Source organism: Neomonachus schauinslandi, chromosome 2 (assembly GCF_002201575.2).
Source record: "Neomonachus schauinslandi chromosome 2, ASM220157v2, whole genome shotgun sequence".
Classification (NCBI taxonomy): Eukaryota; Metazoa; Chordata; class Mammalia; order Carnivora; family Phocidae; genus Neomonachus; species Neomonachus schauinslandi.
Genome location: NC_058404.1, coordinates 171,475,741 through 171,493,848, shown reverse-complemented (window position 1 = coordinate 171,493,848; position 18,108 = coordinate 171,475,741). Strand labels below are relative to the sequence as shown.

The following is an 18,108-nucleotide window of genomic DNA, read 5'->3' as shown; positions in this document are numbered from 1 at the left end:
CAGCTCTAGAATTTTCCTAAAATGGTCTTGATCACTACACCATACCTCTCCAGTTCAACTCTCCAAACCAAAGTACATAATAAGAAAAGAAGTAATTAGGAAATATTAGCATTGTAAATTGCACGGAGTCATAGTATTAAAAGCAGTCTGATTAGCCGGGGATAGAGATGTGATCTCTGTCCCATGGAAAACTAAAAGATTCTTGCTCTCTTATACCCAGCAAAGAGGCAGCCACACAGCAGTAGACATTTGTCTAAAATTCTTAATTCTGTTATCTTTTCTTTCTGTGAAATTACCCTCATTCATATTGTAGCATCATTCTCCTTTTATACCCTTAGTCCTTGAGCTCACTGATGCCCTAAGAGTAAAGGTAGGCAAGAATTCCCATTTCTCTGTGAGTGGTTTGCCAGCACTCTGAATGCTTCCTGATCCTGGCTTTGTAACTGGCTGCCTATGTGTCTTTGGTTGATTACTTTGTCCATTTTGGGCCTCAGATTTTCTCATCTCAAAATAAGGGAATTGAATTAAATGTATAGGTTCCTCCTAGATGTAAAAATTCCGTATATAATTTTTCTAATGGCCAAGATCCTATAACTGTATGGAGATGCAGTAGTTTTCTTAGTAAATTTCTGTATTATTAAAATTATATATGTAAACCTCCAAATTTCTTAAAAACAAAACAAGAAATGCTAGAAAGCTGTGCAGCTCTTCAAGTCTTTCGAATAGCTCTGTTTCTCCCTCTTTCATGCTCCTTTTGTGAATGGGTGGCTTCACTTTTCCATAGGATACAAATCAGAAGCCTGCATTCCTTATGATCCTTCATTTGTAGCAGTGGATGGAAGTGATTTCTATACCCAGAAATCTCAGTAAATTAATTGTCGCATTGAAATAATATGTTTATTTAACATGTGATGGCAGTGGAAGCCTTGAAAGCAAATTACAAAGTTTGAAATGTTATTTTAGAAACATAAGTTATTGTTTGTTAATATGCATACGTATAAATGATTTTGATGTTTTACCTTTATGCTCATTTTAAAAATAACAAATATTCCATTAAGTTCAACTAGTTCATTTAAAGGCAAAGAAATTCAGTTGACACATGTTTGAAGTAAAGTATCTATTGTGTAAAGCAATGTTTTGAACCTGTAAGTTTATCACATGATCTGTATAATTTATCTGTCTCTCCCTGAAGTGCACACCACTGCTTTTCAACCTGTAACACGTGTTCGAATCACCTGTAGGGCTTTCAAAGAGTTTCAAAGTATTTGAATTAAATATTAGACCTAGTGAATCAGTCTTAGGGAATGAGGCTCTGAATGCAGTTGCTGAAAGGCTCCCTGGGTTATTCTTATTCATTCCAGAAGTTAAAGAACCAAACACCCTGAAAGTTCTTGACAAGAAAAGAGATGGCCTATTTATTAATTGGGCTTATATACCAACATCAAAACTAGCCTTATAATCATATTATAAATTTCTGTTGTTCTTTCAGAAGTTAACATTGATTAGCATTTATGTTTGGATGATGGCAATTCATCACTCAAAAACATTCAACTAACTCACTGTCTTGCCATTACTAAGAATTTAATGTAAAAAATGTGATACAGAGGTGTCTGGGTGGCTTAGTCAGTTAAAGGTCAGCCGTCCGCTCAGGTCATGATCCCAGGGTCCTGGGATCAAGCCCTGCATAGGGCTCCCTGCTCAGCAGGGAGCCTGCTTCTTCCTTCCCCCCCCCCAACTCATGCTCTCTCTCTCAAATAAATAAAATCTTTAAAAAAATGTGATACAATATATAGGAACCCTAAGAAAGAAGTACTTGATTTCTTAATCTTGTTCTTGAAAGAATTTGTGGTTTATGAAAATTAAATGTTCTAATTTTCTTTCATTCTTAGATCAGTAAAACTCTTATAATCATTTGTTAGTATTTTGACAATATAAAACTTCATTTTATTGAAAAATGTTTTAAATCTTCAAATTGTTATTCACCAAAGTTACCATCATCTGTTATTGCTCATTATGTTTTCTCCTAGATTTTAAAATAATTTTTAATTCCGTTCATTTATATAAGCAACATATAATTACACATTACTCAATATATTTTTATGATAATTATCTTAAATGTAAATTTGAGTATATTTTCCTGGATTTTCCAAGTCATTACACCAATAATATTCATAGTGTATGACACATGCATTCTAGATAATATATATTTTGCTTCTATTATTATTATTATTGACAGTTACCCTCCAGGAACATTTTTTAAGACCCATATTTGTATGCGTTAAAAATGCATTGGGCTGGGAGAATTTAGGTAGAGACACTGCTGAGAAAGAAAGCGTGGGGCTCCTGGGTGGCTCAGTCGGTTAAGCGTCTGCCTTTGGCTCAAGTCATGAACATGGGGTTCTGGGATCGAGCCCCACATAGGGCTCCCTGCTCCACGGGAAGCCTGCTTCTCCCTCTCCCACTCCCCCGCTTGTGTTCCCTCTCTTCGCTGTGTCTCTCTCTGTCAAATAAATAAATAAAATCCTAAAAAAAAAAAAAGCTTGTAATTAAAAATAAAAGCATGAGAAGCCACGTTAGCCTGGAGGTGACGTAGTTCATTTCCATTATAAGACCTCACCTGTCTTTGAGAGAGTTTGGGAAATGCTGCCTAGGTATATTCTCCAAAGAAAAAGAGAAAGGGTTTTAAAGGTGAACACATAGTGATCTCTGTGACAGGCCTGTCTCTGTCATGAACAAACTGTAGGACTCTTGGCAAGGCACCTAATCTCCTAGGCTTTAGTTCTCTTGACTCTAAAGATCCAGTGACTTTTTCTTTTTTGGGAAGGTTATTAGATGTTTATATTAAGAATATTGTCTTAAGATACAGTGAGGATTGAATCAATAAAGTATTTGTCAGAATCATAATCCCTAAAAGTAAATGTGACAAGAATTGAGAACTAAGTTATGGCATTGTTGGTAGTTAATTGCACAGCCAATGGATGTTGATTACAAGTGATCCTGGGGGGTGCAGGGAGGGGTGGACTTAGGACTTAGTTCCTAGTAGTAACCTTTTCATTTTTTCACCATTTCCATCAGTAAATCATAAGAAAACAAAGAACTCATACTTTTCAAATTCTAATTTGGAAATTGCAAATAATTTCTAGATACCTAGGTTAGGTCATCACATTTCTTTTATCTGTAATATAAGTTATAGGTCATCTGGGCTTTTGAAGACTGGCTAGAGAATCAAATGAATAATTTATAACATTGTTTTTATGACCGTGTACAGTTGACCCTTGAACAATGCGGGAATTAGGGATACCAGACCCCACACTCAAAAATCCACATATAACTTTTCACTTCCCCAAACTTAACAAGTAATAGCCTGCTCTTGACTGCAAACCTTACAAATAACATAAACAGTCAGTTAACACATTTTGTATGTTATATGTATTATATACTATATTCTTACAAAAAGGTAAGGTAGAATAAAGAAAATGTTTTAAAGACTAATATGAGGAAGAAAAAATACATTTTTAATACTGCATTATGTTTATTGTAAAAAATCTGCATATTAAGGGGACCCCCAAATTCAAGCCCATGTTGGTCAAAGGTCAACTGTGTTTAATATTCCAAATAGTTATCCTGTAAATGAACTGTGGACTGTAACCCATTTTTAAGTAAAGGATGGCTTGGATTTTTGTCTCTAAAATAGTTTAATTGCCTTCCTGCTTTCAAAGAATGATCTCGTATACCCTTAAATATAATGTTAAGAGATATACTATCATTATGAATATAGCTTGGCTCTTTTTCAAGAGAGAAATTATGTTGACTGGCAAAAGGATCTCAAAAACAGACACTGCAAACAATATATATAGTTATTAACTACCAGATGTCACATTCACTCACAGTATTTACAAGACGTATAATTTGAGCCATCATTGAATTTAAAAGACAAAAATGATGAATGGCTACACGTTACTATTGACTGGTAGCAGTGATGACTTCTATTACATTTAAAGGTTTTTAAAGGACTTGATAGAAAAGATCTTTTCAATGTGATAGTAATATTTCAAAAGGCGTGTTCTCTTTCTTGTCAGGACTTCCAACAGTAGTGAGACGTTATCATCCTGCCATACTATGGAGCCATGTTCATCAGATGAATTTTTCCAAGCCCTTAATCATGCTGAGCAAACATTTAAAAAGATGGAAAACTATTTAAGACACAAACAGTTATGTGATGTAATTCTAGTTGCTGGTGATCGCAGAATTCCGGCTCATAGGTAATTGTTTTCTAAATCTCTGTATGTGGGAAGTATTTCCTTACTAATCTGTTATGTATGTTGAGATAATTTGTCCCAACTAACTATTCCATATGCTTTTGGGAAGGGGTATCTTTCATGGGATTTCTGCAAAGAAAACAGTGCATGTGAAATTATTATACATTAAATGACCCCAAAAGGGTCACTTTCCCTCGGCAGAAACACAAAAACAAAACACACTAGCCTCAGATCAGTCAGTATTGTTTGGCAAAGATTTCAGCTACTACGAGCAGCTTTTCTCCTAAATTCGACCTATTAAATAAGTAAACTCGATGGTAATTAGAGCTGTGAGTATTTAGAAGCAAAAAAGCTAGTGGAATGAAATGGCAAAAAGAAAGAGTCTTAAAATAGCAACATCTATCCCAACTTCTACTTGCTGACCTCCAAAAAATAGGAAAAGCAGTGATGTTAGGGAACAAAAACTTTTAACACAAATGAAGTACTATTTTTTGAAATAAGAAAAGAGAGATGTTTAATAAAGAACAATTCATTATGTTTCCTTTGATAATTCTGTGTTCAGTTCTGTGTTAATCACTATTATGACCCCAAAAGGTTTTTTTTTTGTTTGTTTTTTGCTTTTAAAAACTAATTAACACTCCGTCCCAAAGGTTTTCTTAAACGTTCCAAAGTGGAAGTGAAATCATTGGGAAAAATGGGCTTGGTCTTAGTTTCCAATGATTCAATGGGCATACATTTATTGAGATGCTACTAGATACTGTGACAAAAAGTCCGTGTTATGAGCATGGGTTTACTGGAAAAGATACCTCAACCTGCATGTCGCAGAGACATCTGAAATTCTGTTTTTCCAAAACAGAGCTCATTACCTTCCCTTCCACTTATGTGTAAACTCACCGTCTCCCTCAGTGCCAGAAACTGCCAACTGGTCTCCCTGCTTTCACTCTTTCCCCCTACATTCTATTTGCTGCACAGCTACCCAAGTGATCCTTTAAAATAGAACTCAGATCCAGTCACTCCTGTGATCTAACTTTTCAGTGACTCCTGTCGCAGGTTATGAAAGCCCACCGGGCCATGTGATGGCCATTGCCATCTGATGTTCTGTCCTTGGTCCCTCTGCTTGAGCCACTCAGCCCGCGTGGTCCTTGTATGTGCCAGACATGCTGCTCCTGCCTTTGGGTTTTTGCATTGGCTAAAACCTGCTAAACCTGCTAAAACCATTCCTTCTGCCCGAATGCTGTTCCCAGATACCTGTATGACTAATTCCTGCACCTCCTTCAAGTCTTTGCCCAATCGCCACTTTCCAGTCAGACCACTTATTTAAACCCCCTGCCTATTCCTCATTTGCCCTTATCCTACTTTTTCCCCTTAGCACTTCCCTTTCTTAATGTACTCTAGAATTTATTTGTGCTGTTAATTATTCATCTCCCTCCCCTCTAGAATGTAAGACTCCCTTAGAGAAGGGATCTTTTGTCTCGTATTTATACTGATGATAGCTCAAGTACCTAGAACAGTGCCCTGTCCTTATTAGGGTGAATGTCTTTAATGAGTAAATGAATAAATGGGCAATTCTCAGAAGAAACCTGAATGACCAATAACCGTTTAAAAAGATCTTCAGTCTCGCCAGCCGTCAGGGAAATGAAAATTAAAATGACAGTGAGATGCCATTTAACACCTTGCAGATGGCGAAAAATTTTGACATCTGACAATGTTGTGGGAAAATGTTCTCTCTCATACAGTGCTAGTGGGGGGTCTGACTTGGCACAGCCCTTTGGAGAGCCCCCTGGCAAACCTAGGACACGGCAGTGTGCTCCCGAGGAGGGAGGAGAGTGGAAGGAGAGGGGAACGCAGAGGGAGCCTCAACGATTCTCGGTTTCTGTTTCTTAAAATAAGTAGATAAATAAAGTGAATCTATATAAATGTGCTGACACGGAAAGATCTCCAAGACGTCAAATAAAAAACAAAAGGCACATTTCAGAATATATATTTATAACCTATTTTTTTTTCATATCTGGCCATCAAAAATCTGGTCAGAGATGTACCTAATACATAATACTGTACTATTATAAAAATAGGTTTGTGGTGTTATAACAAAAATATTATCATTTGGTAATAAAATGTGAACATTATAATAATAAATCACAAAAGTTAAAAACAGCCTGCTAAAACCATTCTCAAATTTCTCCCGTATATCTACTACTACTACAATTAAATTAAAAGAAAAAAACACTTAGGTTATTTCCAAAAGTGATAAACAGAAAGTAACCTTTATATATTTTTTTCCCTTTTTTTATATAGTCAGTTTAATGCTGTGGGCTTTAGCTTTTTGTCTGGATGTTATAAAGTGATATTTGAGTAATGAATGGGTAAATCATTTACCTCAGCAGAAAATTTTCAGTAATGGTAATTTATTATTCCAAGGAAAGAACTAGAGCATAAAGCAATTTGTCAAACTTAAAATGCATTTCCCGGTACCACGCACTTTTTGTGGGTAACAAATTAAAAAAAAAGGGAGAGAGAGAGAAGAGAGAGAGAAGCAGCATTCGTTAATGAACATCAACCTTAAGGCGGTCACTGATTTTTTTTTTTTTTCCTCTGATGTGTTCTCAGGTTGGTGCTCTCCTCGGTCTCAGACTATTTTGCTGCCATGTTTACTAATGATGTCAGGGAAGCAAGACAAGAAGAAATAAAAATGGAAGGTGTTGAACCAAATTCACTATGGTCCTTGATTCAGTACGCATATACAGGTAATAAATCTGAAAATGTAAATCTAAAACCTCTTAAAATTATGGTGCATTATGAGATTTCAGATTTCTGCTTTTAGGAAAGCCTGCCACAGCTAACCGGGAATTCTGCTATTGGAATCACCACCGCTGGTGATACCTTTATAAAAGGTTGAAATCTTTATATTAGAATCTTTAAAATGCTGGTCATAATTAAGCCTATGATTGGTATTTTTAAATGTTAATATAATAATTAGATGAATTATATAATGTTTTTAAGTTATTGCATTTAAAATTTGAGCGTTATATTTAATAGATATGCTACTTAATTAAAGCATCATTTAAAAATTCTGAAAAGAAGCCATTCGTTTTTTATTTTAATAAAAGTCACAAAGAGCTAATAAGGTTTTTTCATAGTTAGTACTTTTTTTCTCTTTGGACTGTCTAAAACCATCTAGAATTCATATACAGAGCTCTTGTTTAGAATTATTACTGTTAACACTGATTGTTTTATAAGTTAAAGTTAATATAGTTCTACGGTTAATGGAATTTCTTTTTATCATTAAGGCCGCCTTGAATTAAAAGAAGATAATATTGAGTGCCTGCTGTCTACAGCTTGCCTCCTTCAGCTTTCACAGGTTGTGGAAGCTTGCTGTAAGTTTTTAATGAAACAGCTTCACCCATCCAACTGCCTTGGAATTCGTTCTTTTGCTGATGCCCAGGGTTGTACAGATTTGCATAAAGTGGCTCACAATTATACCATGGTATGTATTTTCTGAGAAGCAGAAAGGCATATGCTCTTTACCTCATTCCTTCTTGTTGCAGGTTTATCTCCATGGTGCTCTTTTCCCCTGGCTCTGCCACACGTCCTGAGGTTCAGGTTCACCGTCTACTGCATGATATTTTCATTGAGTTATAAGGGGAAAACACCAAGTAATATTTCTCCTGGATCTATGAGTCAAGCCTGAAGTTATTACAGTCACTAAGAAGCAGAGCAGTGGCCTAGGACTGTTCTAGTCAAGATTTTCAGATCTGCTGCTTTTTAAAGCAGGATTTCCCCGGCGTTTTTCTTTGTAGCACTTGGATGAATTTTCACGAATGGAAATTGGTGACCGTGAGTGGGGGGTATTGGTGCAGTACAGATGATAGGATGAAAGGGAGGCTTTTTATTAAAGGTAAATCTGATTATATGTAAGAAGCGTTTTTAGCTGTGTAGAAAGATCTTATGAATTGTAGCAAATTATGTGCTCAAAATAAATCGCAGAGGAGGTTCTCATTCAGACATCAGAGGATAATGGATACAGACTGATCTAGGACAGCAAGAAAAGAAGGGCATGTTGAAGGCATTTTGTTAGGACCAGGCCCCCCTACCCCCCAGTCTTCATGGTACAGGCATTTGGGGAAGGGAGGATATTTGGATTTTTAAGGAATGACCATCTTGTCACACTGTGGCAGTTAGGTCTTCACAGCTGGGCAGAGATTGAAGACTTACTTTGTATCCTGCAGTTAGGGCAATACAGCTCCTAAGAGAAGAAAGAATGTGAACATTCACACACACTTATGCTAGTTATCCATATTACTGAGTTTATCAACATGAAGAAGATGTTTTTGTCTACCTTCTCCTCCATCCTTCCACTGAGTTGGTTTGTCTGTGAAGGGATTGACAAATACTTTAGAAATCTTTCACTACAGAAATAGAGATTTTAGAACAATGATAAGAACAGGGGTTTACAGCTATTGGGAAGAATAATTCTACCTACTTCGTAAGCTCGGTATGAGGATTAAGTGAGTTAATAGGAGTGTAGCACTGAAAATAGTGATTGACACATAGTATACCCAGTCAATAAATGATATCCTCATCATCGTCACCATCATTGTACCATCATTGCTTTATTCAACACATTAGGGATTGATGTGAGTGAACAAAAGCACTCAGACAAAAGTGCAGCCCTTATGATTTGTATTCGCCCCTGTGGTATCATCACTTCTCAGGAATGTTTCTTGTTTATCAGTTAATCAGTCACAGAGATTGTGTCACAAGGCAGTACTATTCAGAACTGGCATCTTCTAAATTAAGTCCCATGGAAGATTTTTCCCCACCTCCATCTTTATCTTTCCCTTGCAGATTTCTCATTTTAACCTTAAACCTCAGGTTCAAATAATTTTGGGAGTAAGATGACTATAAATAAAATAAAATGGGTTTCTTTTCTTCATAACCAGTTCATCATTTAAGTAATATCTCTTTCCTAGGAAGGAGTTTGATTCGCATGAAAACATTTGTATGCATTTAAGTCACTCCTGTTGTTTATAGTAGAGGCACAGTGGCTGCTAAGACATAATGGCTTAGACATAAATTAAACTTAAATTGGCTCTTTTTTTTAATTAAAGTTGGCGTGCAGTGTTATTTTAGTTTCAGGTGTACGACATAGTGACTCAACAATTCTATACATTATGCAGTGCTTATCATGAGAATTGTAGTTACTTTGTGTCACCATACAGAGTTATTACAATATTATTGATTCAGCTCAATGTTTTTAAAGCTATTTTCATAGCCAGTTAGTTGGGTCGTTTTTTTGGGTTTTTTTTCTCAAGGCTATTATTTGACATTATTCAGTTTCAACAGCGAGGTGAAATTTAATTCTAATAACAATAAGTCATTTAGAGGCAGATTGTCTGATTTCAGTTGTTGCTATGGGAACTCAATGAAAATGTATAGCAAAATTCAGTCTTCAATTTAAATAAATCCCTCAGTAATTTCATTTGCTTGGAAACTAATTCCAAATGGAGAAAGGGCATAATGCTAGCAAGTATTTGGTAGCATGATAGCTTTTTATATCACAAAATAGATTTTTTTTAAAGTTTTTATTTTAATGCCAGTTAGTTAACATACAGTGTTATATTAGTTTCAGGTGTACAATATAGTGATTCAACAATTCCACATGTTACCCGGCGCTCATCACAACAACACAAAATAGATTTAAAATCCGAAGTAAGCATAATGCCACATAGTCAATTCAGTTGTCACAATCAGTAAATGGTGCACGTACTTGGAATGTTCACTCATCCTCTATGAATACAGGTAGGAAAGGATGAGGAGTTCCTTCTTGTAATCTGGAAACTTGTTCTCACTCTGACTGACACTCACTGTGACCTGGCATGAGTCCTTTAACCTCTACCAAAAAGTCTGACTAACGCTGGGTGTATCATTACAAATATTTAATGGCATTATGGATTTGTGAAATAAATATAAGCATTTAATTTTAAATTTTTGAATTTTGTTTCTCGACCTAGAAAAAACACTGAATTCTGCTAAAATACCCGCTGTAAAACCAAATACTTTTGAAAAGCACTTTGTGTTTAACCTTGTGTTCAGTAGTCTTTCCATAAGTTGTTGAGAGACTCAATTTTCACTTAAAATGAATTGTACTAGAATGGAATGGGCATGGTTCTGAAATAGAAAATCAATCAATAATAATAATATATATAATTGTCCTTTTCTACTTGATGAGTTAATACCATTGCATTGGTAATGCCATTAATACCATTTGAAAGTAAAGCAGTAGTTATTATGTCAGTATGGTGTAAATGTTGATTGTACTATACACTACCTTTGAGCAATTAGAAATGTGTATTATTTTGATTTCTTAGAATCTTACCTAACGTTATGTAATAAATGTATTTCCATGCATCAATGTGATCTTTGTTTTTGAAATTTTTAATGCCCGCTTAATAGCCCATTGAGTTACAACCCCCTATAGCTGGACCTTTAGGCTAATTCCCATTTTGTACTATTATAAATAATAATATAGAGAAGCATCGTTAGAGAAGCATCAGCTTTTTTTTTTCCTCTTGTGAATTATTTATTAAGGATTAAACTGCTAGTAGGATAACTGGGTTGAGAGCTTCAACATTTTTATAGCTCTTGCAATGTGTTACCAGATCGTTTTATAATGTCGGTATACAATTGAATAGAACAGTTTGCTTGAAGCCAACATTGAGGTTTTATTAAAATATATTTCTGAAAATGATAATCAGTCATTTAAAATAGATACATTTGGGCATCTTTAGCAAATCATGATGAATTGAAGCAATTGAATTTAGTTAATTATTCATGTATGGTTTCCTGTTAAGAATTTCTAAGAAAGGAATGTCAACCCAAGGTATATTTTAGATCAGTACCTAATTTGGGTTACTGCAAGCTATAGGGAACATATAATTCTCATTTTAATGTAGAAGGTAGTTGCTGGTAATCCTTATCTCTAGCTCTAATTTAAATGGCCCTACCTATTTCACTTAAACCGTGTATGCTGAGACAGCCACAACACAGTAGGAAGTATAAGAAAAACATTAAGGGACAATATGCATAGCATTTGCATTTATATTATAGCTGAGTAAACAATCCATGCATTAAGACTTGTAACCTTGCAAACCAGTTAGTAAATTTCCCATCTCTTTGGACTGTTTAGCATAATACCCTAGTAAAGATCATTATCTCACAGCTGAAGTCATTTCTGTCTCCCATTTCAAATGATAAGGAGCCTGATTCTAGTATGTGGCTGCAACTGAATTATCTTCAGTCCAAGGTCCTGGAGTCCCAGTGCATTCATTCTATGTCAGTGCTTTTGCTTTGGCTCTTTTTCTTTGAGACCAAAAGAACTTCATACATATATCAGATTCGAAGTTGTTTTTTTTTCTTTTTTTTAATTACGTTATGTTAATCACCATACATTACATCATTAGTTTTTGATGTAGTGTTCCATGAGTCATTGTTTGCGTATAACACCCAGTGCTCCATGCAGTACGTGCCCTCTTTAATACCCATCACCAGGCTAACCCATTCGAAGTTTTTAAAACAGACCTAAAATCCTGGGTGGTCTTATGAATTACATTAAAACACTCTTGAAGGCCAGTCAGAGCCAGGATAGCCATAAGGATGTAGTCTTCCCAGAAGTCTGAGAAGACTTCTGTGGTACAGAACGGTCTTGGGAAATCCAGCCAGCCTGACTGACAGCCATTTCTGGGTAAGAGAAATAATTTCACGGCTCACCCAGGTATCTGGCTGCACTGTTAAGCCAAAGTCTTCAGCAACCACAAATGTAACCTAACTTGGATGTTAGACTATCCTGCATCTCAGAGTCTAATTCATTTTTTCTACCCTCTAACTCTCGAAAGACTTGCCAGAACTATTCCCTAACTTGAGTAAAGCAAAACCTAAAAATCCCAGGTCCATTTTTAAAGTGTACCAAATGGTGGAGGCACCTGGGTAGCTCAGTTAAGCAGCCAGTTCTCAATTTCAGCTCAGGTTATGATCTCAGGGTCCTGGTATCGAGCCCCACATCAGGCTCTGTGCTCATCGGGGAGTCCGCTTGAGGATCTCTCTCTCTCTCTCTCCCTCTGCCCCTCGCCCCACCCCCACTCACATGTTCTCTCTCTCTCTCAAATAAGCAAATCTCTTAAAAAAAAAAAATAAAATGTACAAAATGGTAAAATTTAATTCTACTGATACAGAGACTTACAGCGGCACAACATAATGGCAGTTTAAATGTTATTTTATACTGTGTTTCTTTCCTAATAAACAGTAATGCTATGGTAAGGAAGGTCTCAAGTATAAACTGTGTTTTGGCATCTAATTCAAATGTGTTTATTTTCTCTTAAACTGATGCACAGAAGGAACAATATTGTTGATGTGCTGCTTTTTCCCCTCTAGGAACATTTCATGGAAGTAATTCGAAACCAGGAATTTGTATTATTACCAGCCAGTGAAATCGCAAAGCTCTTGGCAAGTGATGACATGAACATTCCTAACGAGGAGACAATACTGAATGCACTTCTTACTTGGGTCCGTCATGATCTAGAACAGAGACGGAAAGATCTCAGTAAACTTTTGGCTTATATTAGGCTACCTCTTCTTGCACCACAGGTAAACTGTTTTTGATTATTTAAAATCCGTATCCTAATTTCTTTTTTTTTTTTAAGATTTTTTTTATTTATTTGAGAGAGAGAGAGTGAGAGAGAGCATGAGAGGGGAGAGGGTCAGAGGGAGAAGCAGACTCCCTGCCGAGCAGGGAGCCCGATGCAGGACTTGATCCAGGGACTTCAGGATCATGACCTGAGCCGAAGGCAGTCGCTTAACCAACTGAGCCACCCAGGCGCCCCCGTATCCTAATTTCAACAACATTTGGGTATTGATTTTTATGCTAATCATGTTAAAATTACGTGAATATAGGTTTTTTTCCTTTGGCTTTTCTATCCGATAAGGTTATTTTACATATTTGATGAAATGTGTAGGTGAAAAGATACTTAGCTAAAAAAAATTTCTGCTTGTGTTTTCAACCCAGAAGTTCTCACTACCTAAATTGCATTAATTAAATAACATTGTTGCTTTGGGGTTAATAATTTTATTTGACTCAGTTTACAAACCTATTCTAGCTATTGAAGAATTAGTAAAGCTGCAGATGAAAGTAGCAGTGAATACCAGGAGCCAGAAATTTAGATTAATTCATTTGCTTCGTGTTTATTAAGTATCCACTAAATGCTGGATTCTGGTGATACATAAACTGAGGCATGGTAAGAGTTCCTGCTCTGACATCTTAAAACTCTGTGTCTTGGCATATTCATACACCCCAGTCTTTTAATCTGTCAGGTGGAGATGACATCCTCTTTGACTATCTCACAGGATTATTATAAAGATGAGAAAAGTGCTCTGTAACATCAAATGTGCTACAAATAATCATGGTAGAATTATCAGCATTCTTTTAGAATTGAGAGCTATCTAGTTAGTGTATTCAAGGCAATCAGTCGGAACACATTTGCACGCGTAGTTTCCCCCTTGTACAGTTCTAACTGGGATGTATAGCAGTCCCTCCTTATCTGCAGTTTTGCCTTCCACGGTGTCAGTTACCCGCGGTCAGCCGTGGTCAGGAAGCACATGGTCCTCCTGACCTCTTGTCGGAAGGGCAGCAGTATCCTTCCACACATCACAGGGCCTGCGTCACTCACCTCACTTCATCTCATCATGTAGGCGTCTTATTATCTCATCATCACAAGAGGAAGGAAAGCGCGAGAAAGACCACATTCACATAACCTTTATTACAGTTTAATTGTCCTATGTTATTAGTCGCTGTTCTCTTACTGTGCCTAACTTTTAAATATAAACTTGATCATAGGTGTGTATGTATAGAAAAAGACATAATACATATAGGGTTCGGTACTATTTGCGGTTTCAGGCATCCATTGAGGGTCTTGGAACATAAAGGAGACTTAATGCACAATAATTTCCTCTGCTGCTTAGCTGGAAGGCTTGAATAGAGAAAGAGGCCTTGAAAGTGAAGAAAGAATGAGCTGTGACTGCTCGAGGGCAGATGTTTGTTGTTCAAGTGCCATAAATTTTATCTTATTTGTATTTATCTTGAGCATTATGTATTATTTCCAGCGGTTGTTAGCAGAAGGTATTGTTCGCTCTCAACCTTATAGAGACAAGAAGTAGTGCTGATGCTTTATAAGAAAGACGTCCTCTTCAGAGGTAGCATGTTATGTGAATTCATAGACATGAAACTGCACGAATTGATGCCAATTCAGGAAAAATAATGTTGTAAAACGTTTCCCTTGAAATCAGATTTAAAGAAGAAAGTTACATTTTACTGGTACTTAGAGAAGTTATTTTTCTTATCCTTTTCTAGGTTAAAGAAAATAAAATGTGAAAAATCCTAGTAGACTTTGAAAAGAATCTGTGCGATTAAGTAACCTGACGATTGACTTCAGTCCTGCAGTTTCAAATATTTATGATACTATGTTTGCATGATTCCGAGAGACGTTTAACACTTCTGTTATCCAGGATACTGCTGATAATCATAACCATAAGATCTTAGAGTTGAAAGGCAATCATTTAGCCTGACACCTATTGTACAAATGAAGTAACAGACCAAAAAAGGAAAACCATATGCTCAAGATCATAAAACGATTGCATAAATTTCTGTCCTTCTACAGTGTAGTTTTATTTGCCTTTGCTACTTGGCTAACATCATAGAGCTAATGAGACAGAGGGAGAACTTGAACCCAGGTTAAGTTCTGTGCCTTTTTCACTGAACCAGTCAGCCCCCTGAACATACTATGTGTAAAACTGCTGGGTCAGGGGAGGTATATCACGTGGAGGAAGAAATAGATTAAAAAATAAATTTGTAAAAAAATAAATAAATAAAATAAATTTGTGACTACAATATAATGAGAGGAAGGCAATGACAGGTATATGAACATGGCATTATGAAAGTAACTGGAGTAGCCTGCCCGGGCTGATGGTGGGGAATCTGGGAGAACTTTCTCAAGTGTCACTCGGTCTACATCCTGAGTAGCTACCCCGCAGAGGGGGCATGATAGCCCAGGAGAGATAGGGGATTATACCTAGTTATGGTGTCATGAGCAAATGTGTCATGCTCTGGAATTTGAAGAGAGCTCACATGGCTCGAGTGCAGACATAAAAGGGCAGTATGGAGAGACAAAGAATCTCTAGTGACGCCAGGGAGTTTGCATTTTATCCCCAAAGCAGTGAGGAAGCACTGAAGAATTTTAAGCAGGGAATGGCATAATTATCATTTTATTTAGGAAGATCCTCTAACTGCATTGTGGAGATTGGATTGGAGCGATCAAAGTAGAAATCCATTAGGAAGACTATGGGACTCAGACAAGTGAATTAGGTGCTCTCGGGCAGAGCAGGTAGAGAAATTACCAGGCTCAAGAGCTATTTAGGAAGTAGAACTGATACAACTTAATGACCAATTGAAAGGTGCGGGGTACCAAAGAAAGAGGGATCCAGGGCGCCTGGGTGGCTCAGTCGTTAAGCGTCTGCCTTCAGCTCAGGTCATGATCCCAGGGTCCTGGGATCGAGCCCCACATCGGGCTCCCTGTTCGGCGGGAAGCCTGCTTCTCCCTCTCCCACTCCCCCTGCTTGTGTTCCTGCTCTCGCTGTCTCTCTCTCTGTCAAATAAATAAAATCTTTAAAAAAAAAAAAAAAAAAGAAAGAGGGATCCAGAATGATTCTGATTTGTGCAATGAGATTAAGGAAGGCGCTGTCCATTAAGGCAAAGAATACAGGAGGAAGAGCTGATTTCAAGGTGGGAAGAAAATGGAAGAATCACGTTCCCAGAGCTTCTTGGTATCTTTAGTCCTCTTGGAGCCTAGGAAGAAGTTTTGAAAATTTCTTAGTTAGGTTGTCGTAGCCAAAAGGAAGAGAATGACTTGGCCAAAGAGAACACAAGGGCCCTAGGGGTGGAACCCTCAGAAATAGTAGTATATGGTGGTAGTTCCTAAATCTGCCTAAATAACTCAAGTGCTATTAAAAAGAGATTCCATGTTAAGGAGGAGGAAATTTTAACAGCATCGGATATTACAGAGGAGACAGTTAAGGACAGAAGATCCACTGGATTAGTCCATTTATTCTCAAAGTGTGGCCCCCAGCTCTAGGATCAGCACCGCCTGGGAAGTTGTTTAAAATGCAAATTATTGGCCCCATTCTACAGCTACAGGATCTGAGACTCTGGTGGTGGGGCCCAGCAGATTGTGCTTTCATATGCCTGCAAGTGGATTTGAAGCACACTCAAGTTTGGGAACCAGATCTTAGCAGATGAGTAGTAGTGACTGATGGAAACCGCATTGCCCTGTATGATTCAAATGAGTTACTTCATCTCTCTGAGCCATGTTTTTTTTTCCTGCAAGGATAATACCATGTTGCACTATTGGGATGCTTAGAGATACCAGTAGGGGTGTTTTTTTTTTCTTTCCTTGTTAAAAGTGAAAGGCAAGGTTGCAAAATGATAGTTATCAAGTGATGAAGTTTGGAAGTAGACTCTAAAATCATCAAGAAAACGTTGGATTGTATTCTGTACGTTTTACTGTAAAAGGTAGGACAATATGACAATTATTTAAATTGTCCAAAGAGTATCAAATAATAACAAATGACTAATATTAAATGGCCATCAGGTCCAGTTACCTAAAGAATGTACTTTTGTAAATAGGTGAAGGGGATTAAGAATACACTTATTATGATGAGCACTGAGTAATCTATAGAGTTGTCAAATCACTATATTGTACACCTGAAACTAACATAACACTGTATGTTAACAATACTGGAATTAAAATAAATAAAATTTTAAAAAACAATAAATAAAATTTTTAAAAAGAATCCACTTTTGTGAAATAGTTCCTTCCTCAGTGAACTTTTACCCTACTCTGTTAATATGAAACAGTATTCGGTCTAGCTAGAAGGGACGAAATTTACATATGTAGTAATTTTATTATAGTGTATATTGTAGTGTAGATCCTTGAAATGACCTAAGAAATAATATATGTAATTATAATCCTCTACCAACTGATCATTTAGTGTGGTTGGTTGTGGTGACTTTTTTTTAACTCTGAATAATCCAGAGGATACATGTTTGCGGTTTTTTGTTTTACCTTTGAATGCATTATAAGCTTTTCTGTTTGATCAAATTTTAAACAATGTGAATAGGAATACTAGGACAGATGTACATTATTTAAAATATTTTGACACCTAAATTCTTAAAGGTCCCAATGGTTAGCTTGTGTTATAAGTATCTTGGTCTTCACTCTTCCGTTCTCAATTTTCATTACTGTTTTCTACTGAAAGTCAAAAATATAAAATGAGCCAGTATTTACCTTTACCATTCTTTGAGTTTACGTGTTTTTGATACCAAAACATTTTTAAAGCCTATAGAATTCAGAAATCATTCACATTCTATTTTTTTACTTTAGTATTGGAGGGGGCAGTTTTAGAGAAATAGTCATGGAGATCAAGTATGTGAGTGAAGATAAAAATGTACACATTGAAAATGTTTCGTCTTTTTTCTAAACACCTTCATTTAAGTAATTTGTCATTATCTAATGGCAGAGAAGGCACATAGTGTTCATCTAAAAAGCAGAGTATTCAAGAGTCTGTAATTTTTAGTTCTCTTTCATTGCCTTCTGAATGATTTTTCAAGTGATTTCTGGTACTTCCCATTTGATTAATCTGATACACGGATTAATGGCTTTATATTCCCTTCTATTACTCTCATCTCTCAACTTAAATATGATTAATCTCATTTATTCATAACGTATAGAGACTCTTAGCATGTTTA

General features: G+C 36.4%; 1 protein-coding gene across 3 annotated transcripts in view; it reads left to right on the top strand.

Annotated features, from left to right (window-relative positions):
* Nucleotides 1-18,108, top strand: part of KLHL5 (kelch like family member 5) — an 83,551-nt gene that overhangs the window by 27,259 nt on the left and 38,184 nt on the right. For 2 of the 3 annotated variants that reach the window (XM_021701568.1, XM_021701567.1), the window contains exons 2-5: nt 4,080-4,262; nt 6,867-7,003; nt 7,547-7,743; nt 12,687-12,899. In XM_021701568.1, the coding sequence (XP_021557243.1) occupies nt 4,120-4,262; nt 6,867-7,003; nt 7,547-7,743; nt 12,687-12,899 (690 nt within the window). In that variant the 5' untranslated portion in view covers nt 4,080-4,119. The remainder of the gene's footprint in view (nt 1-4,079; nt 4,263-6,866; nt 7,004-7,546; nt 7,744-12,686; nt 12,900-18,108) is intronic. The other variant, XM_044912750.1, reaches the window with a different exon arrangement.